The 17,653-nt window shown below is 36.7% G+C and overlaps 1 protein-coding gene across 1 annotated transcript in view; it reads left to right on the top strand.

The window, feature by feature from the left end:
- The first annotated feature begins 1,021 nt into the window (after positions 1 to 1,021).
- Exoc4 (exocyst complex component 4) overlaps positions 1,022 to 17,653 on the top strand; it is a 782,534-nt gene continuing 765,902 nt past the window's right edge. The window contains exon 1 of the mRNA XM_046455063.2: positions 1,022 to 1,183. Within this exon, the coding sequence (XP_046311019.1) occupies positions 1,098 to 1,183 (86 nt within the window). The 5' untranslated portion in view covers positions 1,022 to 1,097. The remainder of the gene's footprint in view (positions 1,184 to 17,653) is intronic.

Raw genomic sequence — 17,653 nt, 5'->3', positions numbered from 1 at the left:
CTCTAATGCCATCCATTTCCCTGCAAATGCCATGATCTTGTTATTTTTTAGTGCTGAGTAATATTCCATTGTGGCATTACAATTCTTATTATCCATATACAGCACAATTGGAATCAAGTGCTCTACAACCCAAGGAGGTAGGTAAGTTATCTTTCTGTTCATCTCTGAAGCTCTTCCATCTTCTGCTAGTAGCAATTTATCTCCTTATTCCCTCTCAACATTTGTTCTTGTTCCTCACTCTACTCACTTTCCAGAAACATTCTAATTCTGGCTCTGTGTTCATTTAGAGTTCTGAATGAATGACTAGGCCAATAGAGTTAATGTAGAAAACATAATAAACTTAGTGGTAAAACAACTAATAAACCACAAACTTGTTCTATTACTACCTGTATTTATTTAGCTTGGAAAGAAAAGGAATATGCAATTTGGTCAGTTTTTTTTTTTTTTTTTTCAGTTTTCCTCTTTTCTTTATCAATATTGATTTGCACATTCCTGCATGAATTTTCAGATAATCTGGAAATATAGGAACACTGTAAAGAATTGGACTCATACATAAAACGAATGTAGTAACATTTAGTTTTAGAAAACACCAAGGAAAACATTTCTATTAATTTTCACAATGATTGAATTTTTTAAAAAAAATCACTTTATGCTTGAAGTAAAAATTTTGCTCATAGACATCACGGAATCCCTTTCATTTAAACACATATATTTACACATTTTGAAGCCATCAGATATATTTGATTCAAAGACTATTAAAATTCTGAAAGCAAGAATACTGAAAAAAGCCAAAGACCTGAATAGATATAAAAGAAGCTGCTCCTTGCAAGACTCAAAGTTGCCATGGTTAAGTTTTCCTGAGCCGCAGAAGGAGAACTACAATTCCCACAATGCTAAGCGCGAAAACGCAAGCCTCGGCTTCACTTCTTGCCGCCTGAGTCCCGCCTCCTCGCCCCAGTGATTGGACTTCCCACTTCCGCGCCTCTGGACTTCCCTTCTCCCATTGGTGGAGGCTTCAGCGGGGTCAACAACGGAGTTCACGCTCTGCCGGCTTGGTTCTGTCAAGCCCACCGGCCGGCCTTCCCCTCCGTGCCAAGATGGCGGCAGAAGCAGCTGGTGGGAAGTACAGAAGCACAGTCAGCAAAAGTAAAGACCCTTCGGGGCTGCTCATCTCTGTGATCAGGTGAGGGAGGCAGGAAGCAGCGTCAGGGGACGGGGGCAGAGGCTCGATCTCCGCTGTGGAAGGGAGAAGGGTTCGCCGGGTTCTACCCCGCACACCTTTTCCTTTCCTCCCTGCCTCCCCAGCCCCTCCCAGGGCCCCAGCAGCCCCACGCTTTTCAGCCCCAGTAGTACCCCACTTTTCTCCGGGCTGGGCCTAGAGGGAGGAGCCCCGCTTCACAGTCAGTAGGGGCTGAGCCCTCTAGGTTCCCTGGGCCCTAAGAGCACGCAGTTTGGGTTGGTGGAGAGAGCCAGGTGAAGGTGTGTTCATCCATTGATCAAACCTTGATTGATGGGTTGCCTTAGCAGAGCTCTCAGAGGAAGACGTCTTGTTCCCTGTACTCTGGGTGCAAGGCCGGAGACTACTGTCAGGAGTTGCAGATTGTCCAACTCTGGTCACTTTCCACCACTGTGAACGGCCGCAGCCCCACGTACAAGGGCCGGCAGTGGGCTGGTAGAAGGGCTGGGGTTTGAAGGCACACATCTGTTTTCGATTTGTGTTGTGCCGGTTTCTGCCTTTCTATCCGTCTATTCCTTAACAAAACGAAGCAAGTTTCAAATTCTCCTTCACGCATCCTCTTCCCTGCCACGTTAGGATGAGAGTGGGAAAGGGAATCTTTTAGGAACCTGTGTTTTAAAAAAGTGAAATAAATTGAGTACCGTTAAGGATGATACAGGCAATAACTATAAACAACCCAAATTAAAAGTAACGTGACATGTTTTTACATTGTTGGCACTTGAATGTCAAGTCAGTCATTTTCCATGAAAGGAACACCGCTCTCTGCTCCTTTCCCCGACCTATGCTAAACTTTTGTTTGAGTTCTTGGAGGGCTCCTGGAATGTCCTGATCATCTTTTTATTTAAAAAACATTTCATCAGTGCACTATAATTATACATATTAGTGAGATTTGTTGTTACATATTCTTATATGCACACCGCATAATTTGGTTTGATCATCTTTTTAAAACTCAGGACTCATCAGTATCAGATAAGTACTAAGCAATTTGAATGAATATATCAAACTTTAATTTTATTATTTTTTGCAATATGGGGTATTGAACCCAGGGGTGCTTTACCACTAAACTATATCTCTGCTTCCCCCTAACCTAACTTTTAAAATATTTTGTTTTGAGACAGTCTAAGTTCCCCAGACCTGTGATCCACCTGCCTCATCCTCCACAGTTGCTGGGATTACAGGCATGTGCCACCATGCCTGGCATTTATTAAAGGACAGTTTACCACTCAAGGACTAATAAAGATCCATTCTCTGGATCTTACTTAGGAGACTCAAGTTTAAGATTATGTCTTGTTAAATCATTTTCAATTCGTTTTATAATTAGGAGAATAATTATGTATGGAAATACTTAATATACTTGGTAGGCCTAACAGGAAATGCTTTTTTAAAAAAAATTTTTTAACATTTTTATCTTATTTATTTATTGTTTACTTTGTCATATGTAAAGCATTATTTGTTAAATGTTTAATGCTTCACATTAAGCCTATATTCACAATATATTTACATAATCATGATTCTATAAACATTGCTTCCTACTTGTGCATGATTGGAATATCATACTATAATCTCAGACTGATACAATTACTATCTTTAATTATCTTTAACTTGATTTAATTATTATAAATAGTTGTAAAGTGCTTATCAGAGTCAATAAATTCACATTTGCATTTGGAAATGATGTTCTTTTGGATTCTAAAGATCCACATTCTTGCTTTAGCTATACATGTGGTGTATGGATATGTCTCATTATACTAAAATTCCAACTGGAATCTTCATAATTCTCTCTGAAATTACAATAAATGAATTTGGATTTTTTAAAAAAATTGTTCATTTTTTCTGCTTTACAGTCAACATTCACTTATAAGAAGTTAGTGCTAGTTTTCAATATGCTGCCTGGCATTTATTATATACTTAGTCAGATTTGAGCAGATCCCCTGAGTTTTGCAAAGACAAATCAGTTATATTACCTTCGAGGGTCTATCTGGGGGATAAATGTTTGTAAGAACTATGACATAAGACAGAAGAAAGAGATGAAGTAATATGGACATGCAGGAATGTTATAGAAGGAGTAGTTACTTCCAAAGAAAGTGGAGTAGGGCCCGGGGAAGGTAGCAGCTATATACAAAGGTACTATTCTCATTTATATATTTTTGATCCTGAAGATTGTTCCTTTTTTTAATGCTTTATGTTGGTTTTCTTCAGTGCCAGTTAAATATACCCTACATGTCTGATATTTGAAAACAGCATGGAAATCAAAACCTGTTTTTTTTTTTTTTTTTTTTTTTTTTACTGATACTGACTCAGAAACATACATTGCCTTTGGTGGACTCAATGTGGACTCTATGCCAGATGGGTTGCAATATGATTTTGTGATTATTCATCCATCTCTTATTTTATTGGACTTGTTACATTTATTTCCATGATTTGGGCCTGGGCATTTTTTGCTTTTAATTCTGTTGTGTATTAACTGCTTTTCATTTTTCTTCTTTACTCTTGATCACTTGAAAGCTCCTGAATAACACTATTATCATGTCCATTGCAAGTATGGTATTGGTTGGTACCTGATCTAGCATTCTGGGCAAGTTTAGTAAAGATTGGGGTTCAGAGTTACATGTGAATGAACGCCTGGATGTTGTTAATGCTGAAGTGTTTGTGTTTGTGTTTCAACATTTCTTTGAGTCACAGGAAACTTCAGGATTGAAGTAAGGATGTTGCTCTCCTTGTTGTTTCCTTTCTGATGTGTTTTTGAAATGGTTTAAATTCCATTAATAGTGGCAGTGAATGAGAGGAGGATGACAGGATTCCTTCAGTGTTAAGGATTTGGGGTAAGGGAAAGGTCACACAGGGAAGAATGGAAGGGGGAATATAATTTTTGTTAGTAAATTGTGTTGTAGCTCTAAAGTAGCTACTTTGTATATTTGTACATTTTGTGTCCTATTTGTTGTCCTTCTTGCAACATTGTATTCATGATTCTTAATTTCTCAAACAAAAACTCCACCTATCTAACTTTTTTCAAATTCTTCTCAAAGACTGTAGCTGTAGTGGTTGCTTTGGCAACAAGCCTCCAAAGAAAAACCCATTTTAGGCTTGTGTTTATTAAGAGGAACCTAGTACATGCTAGTTCTCTTTCATGTTTCCCGATCATTTTTTCATGAAATAAATTACTTGTTAGGGATATAGTCCACTCACTTTTGAAAAATTTGATCATATTAGCTTTATCTTTTTATGTCACTGAGCAGTTATTTTTCTTTTGTAAATGTTCATAATTCTTCTTCAGTCCTTTTGCTCAGGTATGTAAAAAATGTCATTTCCTTGCAATACTTTATATTGTTTTTAAAATGCTATCCCTAACAGTTGGAATAGCATTTATTATTGCAGTCATTTTTTAATATTGGGTTTTTAAAAAAAAAAAATAGATAAGATTTAATGTAAGGACAGAGTAGGTGTAGATAAGGGGAATATCTAAGTCTCATCACTATTTCCTGAAGTGGTACTAAATAACTAAATGATGACTCTATTTTGCTAGTATGACAGTCTACCACTTTAAAGCATTTAAAGGCCAAAATAATTTAAAATGTAGTATAATTATAACACAAGTATTATATTTGATAGATGTATGTATTTTTAAGTGCCCAAGACTGATAAATAAAAATTTCTGATCATTCAAAAAATAATGGATAAAAATATTTCAGGACAGTCAGATGTCTCAAATAGTAGACTTCCAGGGCTTTACAAAAGAGGTCTTCAAACTATGGGGTGAGGGGTGGGAGCTTTGGTAAGGAGACAGATGGTGCTTGGGATTTATTCCATTGGAGGCTGCTGCTAACTGTACATTTGGGGTTTAAATCTTGCTACTGGCTCTTTAAAATGGAACTAATTGGGTGGACAGAGTCCTGATTATCTGCTGATGTACAGTTTGGACAGTTTGCATGTGTGTGTGCAGGCGCACACATGCAACCTCCCCCCCACCCCCCAACACCTTTTTGTTTGGTGTGGAGTTGGAAGAGGCAGCCTTTCTACTTGGGGAAGAAAGCAAGATGGCATTTTGAAGACGTTGTCTTATTTTTGTGAGTTCCTGTCAGATTTTTAATTGGGAAATGTGTCTACCACTTACTGTTAGGTGATTTGCTTTCCATTTAAATGTTGCCTCTCTTTTCTTTGTAAGTTGGCCTGTAATAGCCAGTTTAATTGGGGAAACAAAATTTAGTTGTGACTTAAGGAGACCTTATGGAAACCTCTGGGCAGAGCTTTTGTAGACAGACTCCGTAAATGTCAAGGAGAATTGAACACAGCTAAAGGCTCACATTTCCATCAACTTTTGTGCCTTCACAGATGTTGAAATTTCAAAAACTTTCAATATCCTTTATTGTAGACACCAGTTAAATTTGCTTCCTCCTCAGAGTGTATTTTGGTCAGCCCACAGTTAATTCAAAGTCAGCTTTGTTGAAGGGGCCCAGGCTTTGATCAGGGCTTTGAACAAATAGCTTTGAGGTTCACAACAGAGTTTGTGGTGGGAAAGGAATGTGGTCCCTGATCCCAGCTGAGTCCTGGAAGTTGTGGTAGGGGTTGTCTCCAGCACCAGCTCTTCATTTGAGCCCATCTCATCATGACCTCTAGGCTTCTGCTTCTTTTTGTATCCTTGCAGAGTCTTGGCACTAGTGATGCAGTGTTAGAATACGTGGAGACCAAACACTTCACAAACTTTCAGAAAGTTCTGGGACATTTAACAACAGATGTGGAAGTAAAACCCTTTTCTGGTTGAACATGCAGATCTTGGGGATCCATGTCTGTCTTTCTAACCCCACATGTGATTGTTAACACTGGAATTTCTTAAAGTCTTTGAGTTATTTTAGTTTTAATATTTGGTGATATGGTCAAGTTTTTTTTCAAGCTGTTCTAGTTAGTTGAAGACATACGTAAGTGGTTTTGTTTGGTTAGGTAGATATTTACTGTATTACCCATGTTACCAAGTAAAATCCTTGTGCTTAGTTCTCATTTGTAAAATGGAATGATAATTTAATCTACTGTGGTATAGGGGAGCCTTAAGTGAGATATGAGTATATAAAAGCACAGAAAAGTTTGTCAAATGTTCATTTGTGGGATCTGTTGCTTCTTTGGTTAAAAACTTGATTTTAATAAATTTTCCAGATGACAACAAATATATAATGTGAATTTTCCACCAGAAATATCTTTGCCAGGTTGACAAGAGTGTTTGAGTGAATCCATGTTAGAATATTGTCTTCGTAACTAGAAAGAAAACCTTATACGGCTGAATTAAGATGGCAGCTATTTGATCATTTGAGATTCAGTTAAAGGAGCTAGATTTAAATACCTATGTCTTTGTTTATACTTGTTTGTGTATAAAACATACAAAATAGAAACACAAAATGTAAACCATTAGATTAAATTCAAAATATTTTACAAACAAGAAAGGGTATCCTTGCCTAGATATCCTTGTTGTCCTTTGTAAAAATATACTATACAAATTTGAAACAAGTAGACCATAAAAGAGTGACACTGACCAGTCATTTCCCAAAATACTACCTAGTTGTTTTGTTTTGTTTTTGTTTTTGGTGCGGGGATTGGACCCAGGATCACTTAACCACTGAGCCATATCCCTAATCCTTTTCATTTTTAATTTTGAGACAGGATCTAGTTGCTGAGGCAGGCTTTGAACTTGTGATCTTCCTGTCTCAGCCTCCTGAGCCACTGCCTATTCTCTTTTTCATATTTTCATATGGATTCTGTCCATGGATGTACAGAGGTTTAATAGTTGTAATTATAACAAGCGTAACATTGTTTAACATAACAAACTTTTATATTGCTGTATAACCTTTTTAGTCACATAAGTAGACTGTAGTTTTAAGTGTGGAAAATAACTATATTCTCTCCACACAGAATTAACCACTGATAATACTATTGCTTCCAGTTTAAAACAAAAATTACTTCACTTTTATAAAATTATTATACTCATGATAAAAAATTCAGATGATGAATATGATAACAATTGAAGATGAATACAAAAAGAAATTATTCTGAATTTTATTTTCTGTCATTTATCATCATAGAAAATGGGTGAATCTAACTCTAGATTTCTTTTTCTCTTTTTCTGTGTGCATGTGTATGAAATGTTGGATGGATAGATAGAAATAATATTGTATGAAATGTGGAATCTTATTTTACATATTGACTTTATTTTCCTTCCTTTTTGAGATATGCAGATAAGTAGTAAAGCATACAAATCTTAAGTATGTGGTTGATGAATTTTCACCCGTACAGATGAAGATATAGGACACTTCCAACATCTTAGAATGTTCTTTCCTTTTTAGTTTTTTCCAATGCATTTCTTTGTGTGCAAGAATATCCAGCTGTTCCAATTCGTTTGTTGAAAAGTCTGTCCTTTCTTCCCTGTGTTATCCTTTGCACTTTTGTAAAAAATCAGGTCACCTTATATATGTGGGTCTATTTCTTGACTTTGTAGTCTGTTCCATTCATGTCTATCTTGATGACATACCACACTATCTTGATTATTGCTTTTGTAAGTCTTGAAGACAGTGTGAGCCACTAAACTTTATTCTACTTTTTTAGAGTTGTTTTGGATATTCTAGTTTCTTTGCATTTCCATGCAAATTTTAAAATGAGCTGGTTTCTACAATAAAACGTGTGATTTTGGTTGGAATTGTATTAAAAGTATATATTAATATAGTGGAATTGACAATATTGAGTCTTCTAGTCTATGAAAGGGGGGGTGAATCTTTCCATCTAATTTGACTTTAGTTCTCAGAAATGTTTTCTTTCTTTCTTTTTTTAAAAATAGATTTCAGTGTATAGGACTTTTATATTTTTGGTCATATTTACCTCTTAAGAATTTTAGACCTTTTCAAGTTGTGTTATTGTTCTCTAAAGACTAATTTTCATATTCTTTTTTTTGGTGTTAGTACTTTATTTTATATAGTTTGTATAGCTGAACCTTTTAATTCACTATTTTCCCCCTGTTCCTAATCTATTGTTAATTCCATCTAATATGATTTTTTAAATAACTTTTTATTTATTCTTTTATTTTTATGTGGTGCTGAGGATTGAACCCAGTGCCTCACACATCCTAGGCAAGTGCTCTTACCATGGAGCCACAACCTCAGCCTCTCATCTAATATAAATTTTATCTTAAATTATGGTTTTCATCTCTGGAAGTTTTATTTGGGTCTTTGGAAGATATCATTTCTCTGTGTACATCTTTAATTTATATCTTTAGCATAGGAAATATAAGTATTTTATGACTCAGTTTCATTACTAATAACTTTAAAAATTGTGTCATTTCAGGATTAATTTCCCCCCTTTATGTGTTTTGTACTTTTTGATTACATGGTAGACATTGTATATTTTACCTTGTTGGATATTGGTTTTGGATATTTTTGTGTTCCTATAAAAATTCTTGAGCTTTTTTCCTGGGCTGTGGTTGGAAACAATTTAGTCTTTTTAGCTCTTGTTCTAAGTTTTACTAGTTAGGAGCAGAACAACATTTAGTTTATGGCTGATTTTGTTTCACTCCTCTCTGTTCCCTATTACAGTCTTACATTCTGCGGCTTTATAGAGTTAGATTTTTGTTAACTGTTTCAAGCTATGAAATAAGTTATGAACTTGATTCTTATATTAGTGTCCAATTCTCTGTGTACTGGGACTTAGCCTTGAAAAACATGAGAACTCATAATTTAACACAATAATAAGGGAACATTCTTCTGCTACATTTGGCACTGTTGGTAAGAAAATGATACAGTTCAAGATTCCTAGGAAAAACCTTTTTGACTTTTATTTATTCTTGAAAAAGTATTTGTAAAATACTTGCTAAAGGTAATGTAGAATATAATGTAAAAGATGTTTTTCCATTTAAAGGTGCCTATCATTGTGCTGAATATTATAGGAGACATTATTTTGTATTCAAAATGTCACTTGAGAGTTTCCTAGGAATGTATGAATTCAGGCACCACCTTGACTCACCCCCCTGATGTGAATATACATTTAAGTAAGAGTCCCAGATGATTTGAAAGCCTGTGAAGTTTGAGTTGCTCTTAGAACATAATGTATTTGGGGAAATAAAGAATAAAAAACCAATTGGAATTGTTAATATTTTTTAGCTGAAATGATGGTATTATGGCTGAAAGAAAAGTGACCACAACACTCAGAGCCACCAAGAGACCTTTATTGCAGCAGTGCAAAGAGGAGAGAGAGAGAGAGAGAGAGAGAGAGAGAGAGAGAGAGCGAGCTCACACACAAAGGAGACAGAGCAAGAGAGCAGAGCAAGAGAGAAGAGCAAGAGAGACAGAGAGAGCAAGAGAGAGAGTGGCCCGGCAGGAGGGAGTTTTTATAGCCCAAATCTAATAGGATCACTGGGTCTACAAGCTGCCTTGTTGGCAAGTGCTCCGGCGGGGGTGGGGGGGGTGGGGGGGACTTGGGCGTTTGGGCTTGAAGTAAACAGGTGATAAAGAACCAGACAGAGGGTTTGAGTGGCCAGGTCATCCTGCAGCTGACTTTGTTTGGCATGACCTGCAGACAACTTACTCAGCCTGTCCTGCACCTAACAATGGCTATGTTGTTTAAAAAAGGATTATTCTTAAAATGTATACACATGTATTGAAATATAAAAATAATACCATGTAGTCAGCCCTAAGTGCTGTCTGAAATAAGACACTAGTGAAATAATTGGACAGGAGTGTTAAAGAGTCAGAAGCAAGATTGGACTGTGTTAATAGCTGTTGAAGCTTTATTTTTTAAAAAAAATTTTTTTGACAAGTCTGTTAATTTTTGTATATGGTTGAAAATTTCCTTGAAAGTGTATGTGTTAGGACTGGGAATCTAGCTCTGTAGTGCTTGCCTAGCATGCCTGAGGCCCTGAGTTTAATCCATAGTACTGCAAAAGATTAAAAAAAAAGGGCTGGGGTTGTGGCTCAGTGGTAGAGTGCTTGCCTAGCATGCACGAGGCACTGGATTCAATCCTCAGCACCACATAAATGTAAAATAAAGATATTGTGAGTCCACCTAAAACTTAAGAATAAATATATTTAAAAAAAAAGAGAGAAAAAGAAAAAGTAAAAAGTGTGTGTCTGTGTACCTATGGTAAAGGGTAAAGGAATAGAAAACAGGTCCTATAGATTAATAAATTATAAAAATGCTACAAAATATATTCTGTTGGGCTGGGGTTGTGGCTCAGTGGTAGAGAGCTTGCCTGGCGTATGTGAGGTACTGGGTTTGATTCTTAGCACCACATATAGACAAAAAAGCTCTATCAATAAATAATAAAAATTAAAAAAAAATATATATATATTCTATCACCTTCCCACCATGTGCCTTGACATATTAAAATCTTATGAATGTCTCAGTTACAGAAACCTGCTCCAATTTGTGTGACCCAGAATTTCCAAAATGTATTTGACCACATAGAACCTATTAATATTTTGCAAAACATTGTTTCTCAGAAACTCACCAGGAAGTAAGGTTACCATGGAGGGTGCCTTAAAGAAGGATGAGGGACTTAAAGTGGAAGAAGAGAGCTAGGATTTGGGTAAGGAAGTATATGGGCACATTTTAAGTAGACGTTGTCACCTTTAGAGTCAGTTTTTTGTCCTAGTGGGTGATTTAACTTAATTTCACATAAATGGCCTTTGTTGGCTGAAACAGTTTTAGCTTTTTGTCCCCTGAAATATTCTGTGTATCTGAGTTAATTGAAATATTGAAAAACTGTGTCAGTGGTGTGTAGTAGTCGGCCCTAAGTGCTGTCTGAAATAAGACACTAGTGAATTTTCAATTGACTACTTTAAAGCAGAAATTGTTTACTGTCACTTGATAGTAAATGAATCTCTGTGCTGTTAAGGGATGCTTTTCTTGTGCATCAAAACTTTTTGAGAGGAACTTGTTATTTTGAATTGCTATCAATTGGGATGAGATTATCTTGTGTTTTGTGGGCTCTAATAAGACATAGTTAAGAAATAAGCAATCACAATGTATAATACAATATAACAAAATTCGATTTAAAAGTGCAATGTAGATTTGCTTGTGCTCTGAGTGAAGCCCTATCTTAGGTGATTATAGTGATAATACATATCAATGATTTCTTTAATATGTAATTTTTTATGCAAACTTGGAATTATGATGAACGCCCCTTATTTTTATAACTCACTGGAAGCATTTCCAGGCTGTTCATCATATACAAAGTGTCCTGCTTAGTATAATAGGTTTGCAGGTCTTCCCCCAGCTTGTTTAGTGTTTATATTCAGAGTAGTCCTCCTTTCCTCCTCTTCAGTTTGTGGTTTTTCACTCCACTCATACATGGAACTGCATGTTCGTTTCCCTGCTGACGTAAAAGGCATATGTTTCTGTCAGATACTTCTTACATGGGTTGTTTTATATTTTAAAGGAAAAGAAAATCTGACTTTGAGGTAGAGCTAAATAGACCCAATAGTATACCCAAAGGACTTCTGGTTAAAAGAATTTTGGGAAAGAAAACAGGATTCACAGTTTGTAGAGTTGTGTCAGCTGTGTGTGTGTGTGTGTGTGTGTGTGTTGGAGTCAGAAAAAGGAATATTATGTTCTGGATGGATCAGTAAGATAATACTTTTTATTATTTCTTTTCCTACTTGGAATGAGGTTCTGAAGCTAGTTAACACTTGAGCATTTGTTGAGAGTTAAACTGTACTTAGTTTCTGCCTTGTGGAAATGTTAGAATATTTTGTAAATAAAGGTGACTGCCTGTTCCATGCTCTTTTCATTATGCAAGTAAAAAAAAAAAAGAATTGTCCTCAAAGAGGGAGGGTAGCGCTGACTGGTGTGCTCAGGTGTTTGATGAGTAAAAATTACAGGGGCCTCTGACATTAGTTGGTTTCCTCAGAGGCCCATTTTGAGGACTTTTTAGAATGGAGGGTCACTGAGGAGATTTGATTCTTACTGTAGATTGTGCTGTAAAGAGCTGTCGTTTTCTGATAAGTGATGTTTGGATATGAGAAGCCTTACTTGTGATTAGTTTTTCTGAGTTGCTTGAAGGGATTTCCATTAATTGTTTTGTTAATCTTTTTATTTCTGGAAGAGTGGTCACTGGATGCCAACAAGGAATGCCCTTAGTAGACAATCAAGCCCATTAACTGTTTTCAGAAAGCATGATTTAATGCTAATCATTCTGCAGGTGTCACCAAAATTCAGGTGTATTACATTAAATACTTATAGCAGGTTAATTAGTTTAGTTGTCTGTAGTTGTATTAGCCAGCAAATTCTTCTTGTGGATTTGCCAAGAATCTGTGTTGTTGTGGCCAAGGAGGCCAACTAATAACATCTGCCTGAGATTTTAACCCTGCAAAATACACTGTAGTGTTTTATGATGTGGTGTATTATTCTGCTCAGGTTGTCAAAAAATACCAGAGACTGTGTGGCATAAACCATGGTATTGTGTCACACTTCTATAGTCTCAGAATGAGACTGGTGATACCTCTGCCTGGCTTGTAGATGGCCTCCTCCTTTGCTGTGTCCCCACATCCCTTTTACTCTGTGAGCCTGTAGAGAGGGCTCCCTGCTGTCTCTTTCTTTTCTTGTCTAGGCTCCTCCCTGACCTCAATCTTTATATCTCCTTCTTAGGCCCTATCTCCAAATACAGTCACATTGAGGGCTGAGGTTTCAACATACATTTTTTGTGTGTGTGTGTTGTGTGCGTGTGTGGGGGTTCAGTACATAACAGGTATACCCTGGAAACTCTTTATTGATCAACATACCTTAAACTGCTTCCAGAGTGATATTCTGCCATCACCAGCTGATAATCTTGAGGTCCAGGTGAGATCCCTGGTCTGTGTCTTAATTTATCACCCTCAGTTGTCAACCTTCCGATATGATTTCTGGCTTATGGAATTTAATAGTCTTCTAATAGCCCTCTCATACCAACACTTACACCATGCACTATTTCAAAGAACTGCTAGCTGGTTGGCTTGAACTTGCAGAAGTTTTGCTGAGAAGGGGAACTTAATAAAACAACTTGATCCATTTGGTTTTATAAATTCCCTAAATTCTAACCTTAGATTAAAATGAATCACTGAAAAACTTCACACATATACCATATTCAGTCTTTCAAAACCTTTTAGCCTAAGTTGATTTTAATGTTATATTCCTGAAGGAACTTGTAAGAAATGGTGATGTAAAATTTATTACTTTGTTTTCAGGGGGTTGTTGAGGACATCATTTGCTATGTTTGATAATGTCTCCCTTGTTTTTAAGATTTCTTTTAGAATTTAGACTAGTATAAAGTTTGTTTTCATAGAGGATCTAGAGTCTGTGTTTTTGAGATTGAGAACTATAATACTGATTCCTTTTTGCCTTGACTACCTGAAAACTCAGATTTATATTAGGGGCTCATTTCATATAAACCACGCTTGGCCACATGACCTGCTTGTGCTCTGTACTCCCACTTTCTCGTGTGAATTTTCATTTCATTAATTATATTCTTGCTCAAATGATCTCAGATTTTTTTTTTTTTTTTTGAAAAGAGGTGGGCTATAATTAAATGCTGGTTGTGAAGTTAAAACTCTTTGGCTGGGTGCTAACCCTTAAGTGGCTTCAAAGAACACCCAGAATAAAAGCCTATAAAGCTGTGCCTGGTCTGGCTCCCGATTTCCTTCCTGACTTCCTCTACTATCACTGTCACTCTCCTGGAATCTGTACAGCCACATTAACTTCCTCACCATTCCCACTTTTCTGAATGTGCTGAACATGTCCTCCTTCAGAGCCTGTGCATCTTCTGTTCTATTGTCTAGGAATTAGTTTCCCTAGATAGTGCCCGACTTTCTCCCTCATTTCCTAGCAAACTCTAGTCAGATGCTGTTCTTCATCTGAGAGATCCTTCCTGGCCTCCCTAGCTACAATCTATGCTTCTCTGCTTTACTGACTTCCTCTCACTGAAATGCAGGCTTCATGAGGGAGGGATTGGCATTATTTACTGCTGTATCTTTAGCTCCTTAGAACTGTGTCTGGAAAGTAATAGGTACTTAATAAATATTTGTTCAGTGATTCAATGCAATAAATAGGGGCACCATACCTATTGCTTGTCCTTGCCTAGAAATTTTTGAGCAGTTATTTCTTTGTGTAAGACAATTTAGTTGCAATTGTTTCTTAGGGCAGGGAGTTCTCTTTATGACCTTGCCAGATTCTGCATTTTGCTGCTGCATCTGTAGCTTTTACTAAGCATTTAATATACCAGCCACTGTAATAATATAGAGAAAAGGTCTGGTCTCAGTTCATTGAATAATATCCTCAAGAACTTTAGAATGGGGGAGGCTTTAGATGATTTGGGCTAATAGAGTGATTCATAGATTTTTATTTTTTTTTATGTTTATTTTTGTAGTTGGACACAATATCTTTATTTATTTATTTTTATGTGGTGCTGAGGATCAAACCCAGGGTCTCACACGTGCTAGGCTAGTGCTCTACCGCTGAGCCACAACCGCACCACCCCCCTCATAGATTTTTAAATATTGTTTCTAATATCATCTAAATTTTTTTTTTAAAGCCAAACTTCTATATATTTTTACACAGCACATTTATACACCTCTCCAATCCCTATTACATCCTGGTGAGGCAGGTATTTTTATTATCTTGCCTGTTTTATAAAGAAAAAACAGACCCAGAGAGATTAAGTAACTTGCCCAAAGTCGAATAGCTTAAAGTTGCAGAGCCCTGTTTGAATCTGTACTTGTGCATTCCAGAACTTGTGTCCTTTTGATGTTTACTCTCGTTTGACCCATTTGATGAGGGTAGAAGAAGGTTTTCTGGTGTATTCCTAATGGTAGCATTCTAGATTTGTTTTTTTCTTTTTATATCCTTTTATTCTGTCTTTGACTGAAAGCTATTGTTCCCCTTGAGTGATGGGTCACTTTTTGGTGACTAACCTTATTCTCATAGGTGTGTTTTTTCTTTTTGATTTTCCTTTTGTCTTTTAAAAGAATAATATCAACTTTTATGTGCTTTCTCCTTTCTGGACTCCATTACCCTATTAAGTCCAAACTGAAAGCAAAATTGCTCCATAGAAGGAACCAGTGATGGTGACTAGTTATTTTCTTTTCAAAACATTTGACCGGCCAACTGAAATATAGAAGCTAGTATAAGAAAAAGAAACAGAAAATTCAGTTTTCAATCTCGTTATTTACCCTGGATTTTAATATTTGTTTATAGGATTTGCTTGGATCTGATGGCTTATGAAACCACTAGAACCATATAACATTGTTGTTCCACTAGATTTGTTAACAGTAGCTGAATGTACTGTGGCCCTTTTAACCCATTAGGTAAATAAATTCCTTTCTGGGGATTAATTAGTCATGGTTAGAGATGTAATTCATCATGTAAAATACCAGAGCTGTCTTTGTGAAAAATTCTTAGTGATCCAGAAATGTCTCTGTGTCTAGCGTCACTGCAACCTGGTTTATTCTGTTACTCCATGAACTTGACAATAGTTTGTAAATCAATTGTTTTGAGATAGAAATGGAAAAATTGAAAATCAATTGTTTTGAGATAGAAATGGAAAAATTTTAAGGAGTGATTTAGTATCTTGGAATGCAACTTTAAACCATTTTGTCTTTACTTAGGTCTTTTATTATTTTTATTTTTTATTTTTTGCAGTCCTAGGAATGGAACCCGGGGCCTTGCACATGCTAGGCAAGTGCTCTACCACAAGAAACACCCCAGACCAGCTCATGTCTTTTAGCTCATGCTTTAAAACCTCCAGATTCAAGACTGTTAACTACTTAAAAAGCTGCTTAGTGCTCTGTGTCCATCTCTAGCTATCCACTCTTTTCCTTGCATGTGTGTTGATTATAGCACGGTTAGGGTGCAGTGTGCACCCTAGGAGTTGAAGGCAGGTAAGATAGGATTTTGTAACATCTATAGAAGAAAGAGCATGGGCTTTGGAGTTAAGGATAGGTACATTTTAGTTCCACTCTGGTATTATTAACGGTATGTGTGCAAATTACTTCTCTGAGCCTCTGATTCCCCAGCTGTGAGAAGGGTGATGATACTATCCAACTCACTATTTTGAAGATTGTCTTATTATGTATACAAAATAACAGTGCATTGCCTATCGTATTATAGGCACTCAATAATTTGTACTTGTGCCTCACTTGTACCTTCTTTTTCCAACAGGTAGGACATAGGGATGAACATAAACTTTTGCATTTCATTTAAAAATTTTGCAAGTAGAACATGAGTGAGAGCTGGCTCATCAGGGTTTACTGTCAAAGGGGTCAGATTATTTTTGGATTCTATATTTTTAAAAATGCAATGTAGTTTTAGGCTAGATTGTTTGGAATAAAGAGTCTAAACTTTCAGTTTGGAAGTATGTTGTTGAGTCAGGCAGCTTTCAGTCACTGTGACAAAATAATCCATATAAAAGGAGGAAAGATTTCTGTTGGCTCATGGTTTTAGAGACTTCAATCCTTGATTACCTGATATTGCTGAGTTGGGCCTATGGTGATACAAAGCTTTATGGCAGTAGCATGTTGAAGAGGAAGCTTGTTTGCCTCAGGGTAGTCAGTGAAAAGAAAGAGAGGAGGGGCTCTAGCCCCAATGTCTCCTTCTAGAGCATGCCCCCAGTGACCTAACTTTATTCCATTAGGTCCTGGCTCCTAAAGGTTCACCTACCTTCGAATAGTGCCACAGGCTAGAGATCCTTCAGTAGTACCTGGGTCTTTGGGGGACATTTCATACCCTAAACTCTTGCAGTTGTGTTCAGTTCTGGACACATCTTGAAAAACAGGATTGTTCAAGCCCTCATGAGCTGGACTATGCAGCCAGTGGCCCAGGTTCAAGGTCTGACTGTGCTACTTAAATGCTCTGTGCCTTGAACAAACAACTCAATCTCATCCATCATCTCTTAAAGGAGGTATAATAATGGTACCTACCTGACAGAGTTGTTATCCAGAATATACGAATTATGTTTAAACTACTTAGATTAATGCCTGGCCACAGTAAGTTCTATGAGAGTGTTAGCTATTTTGAGGGAACTTCAGAGGATAGCAACAAGGTTTTTGGACTACTTGGAAGACACTGTATGGAAGAAACAGTTGGAGATGTTGGAGGGGATGTTTTATGGAAGAGAGAATAGGCTTATTTTGTGTTGCTGAAACATAATTAGGATAAATGGGTAGAATTATAAAGATGCTTATTTTATTTTGATAAAAGGCTTTATAACAAATAGAACTCAAAATTGCAATGAGTTGCTTTGTGAGCTAGTGAGCTTCACATCACACAGAGGCTTAGAAGACGAAGAGAGGTTCCTGATCTGGCTTGTGGGATGAGCTAGAATGCAGACATTTGTTTTACCCTGTCAGTTCAGGTTAAGTGACTAGTTTAAAGTAAGATACCCACACTGAAATTTGTTGGTTTTGCTGGTATGAGTGAGAG

This window comes from Marmota monax, unplaced genomic scaffold, assembly GCF_021218885.2.
Source record: "Marmota monax isolate L192 unplaced genomic scaffold, Marmota_monax_Labrador192_F-V1.1 WCK01_AAM20220418_F8-fsc00131, whole genome shotgun sequence".
NCBI lineage: Eukaryota > Metazoa > Chordata > Mammalia > Rodentia > Sciuridae > Marmota > Marmota monax.
This window is presented reverse-complemented; position numbering and strand designations above follow the sequence as displayed.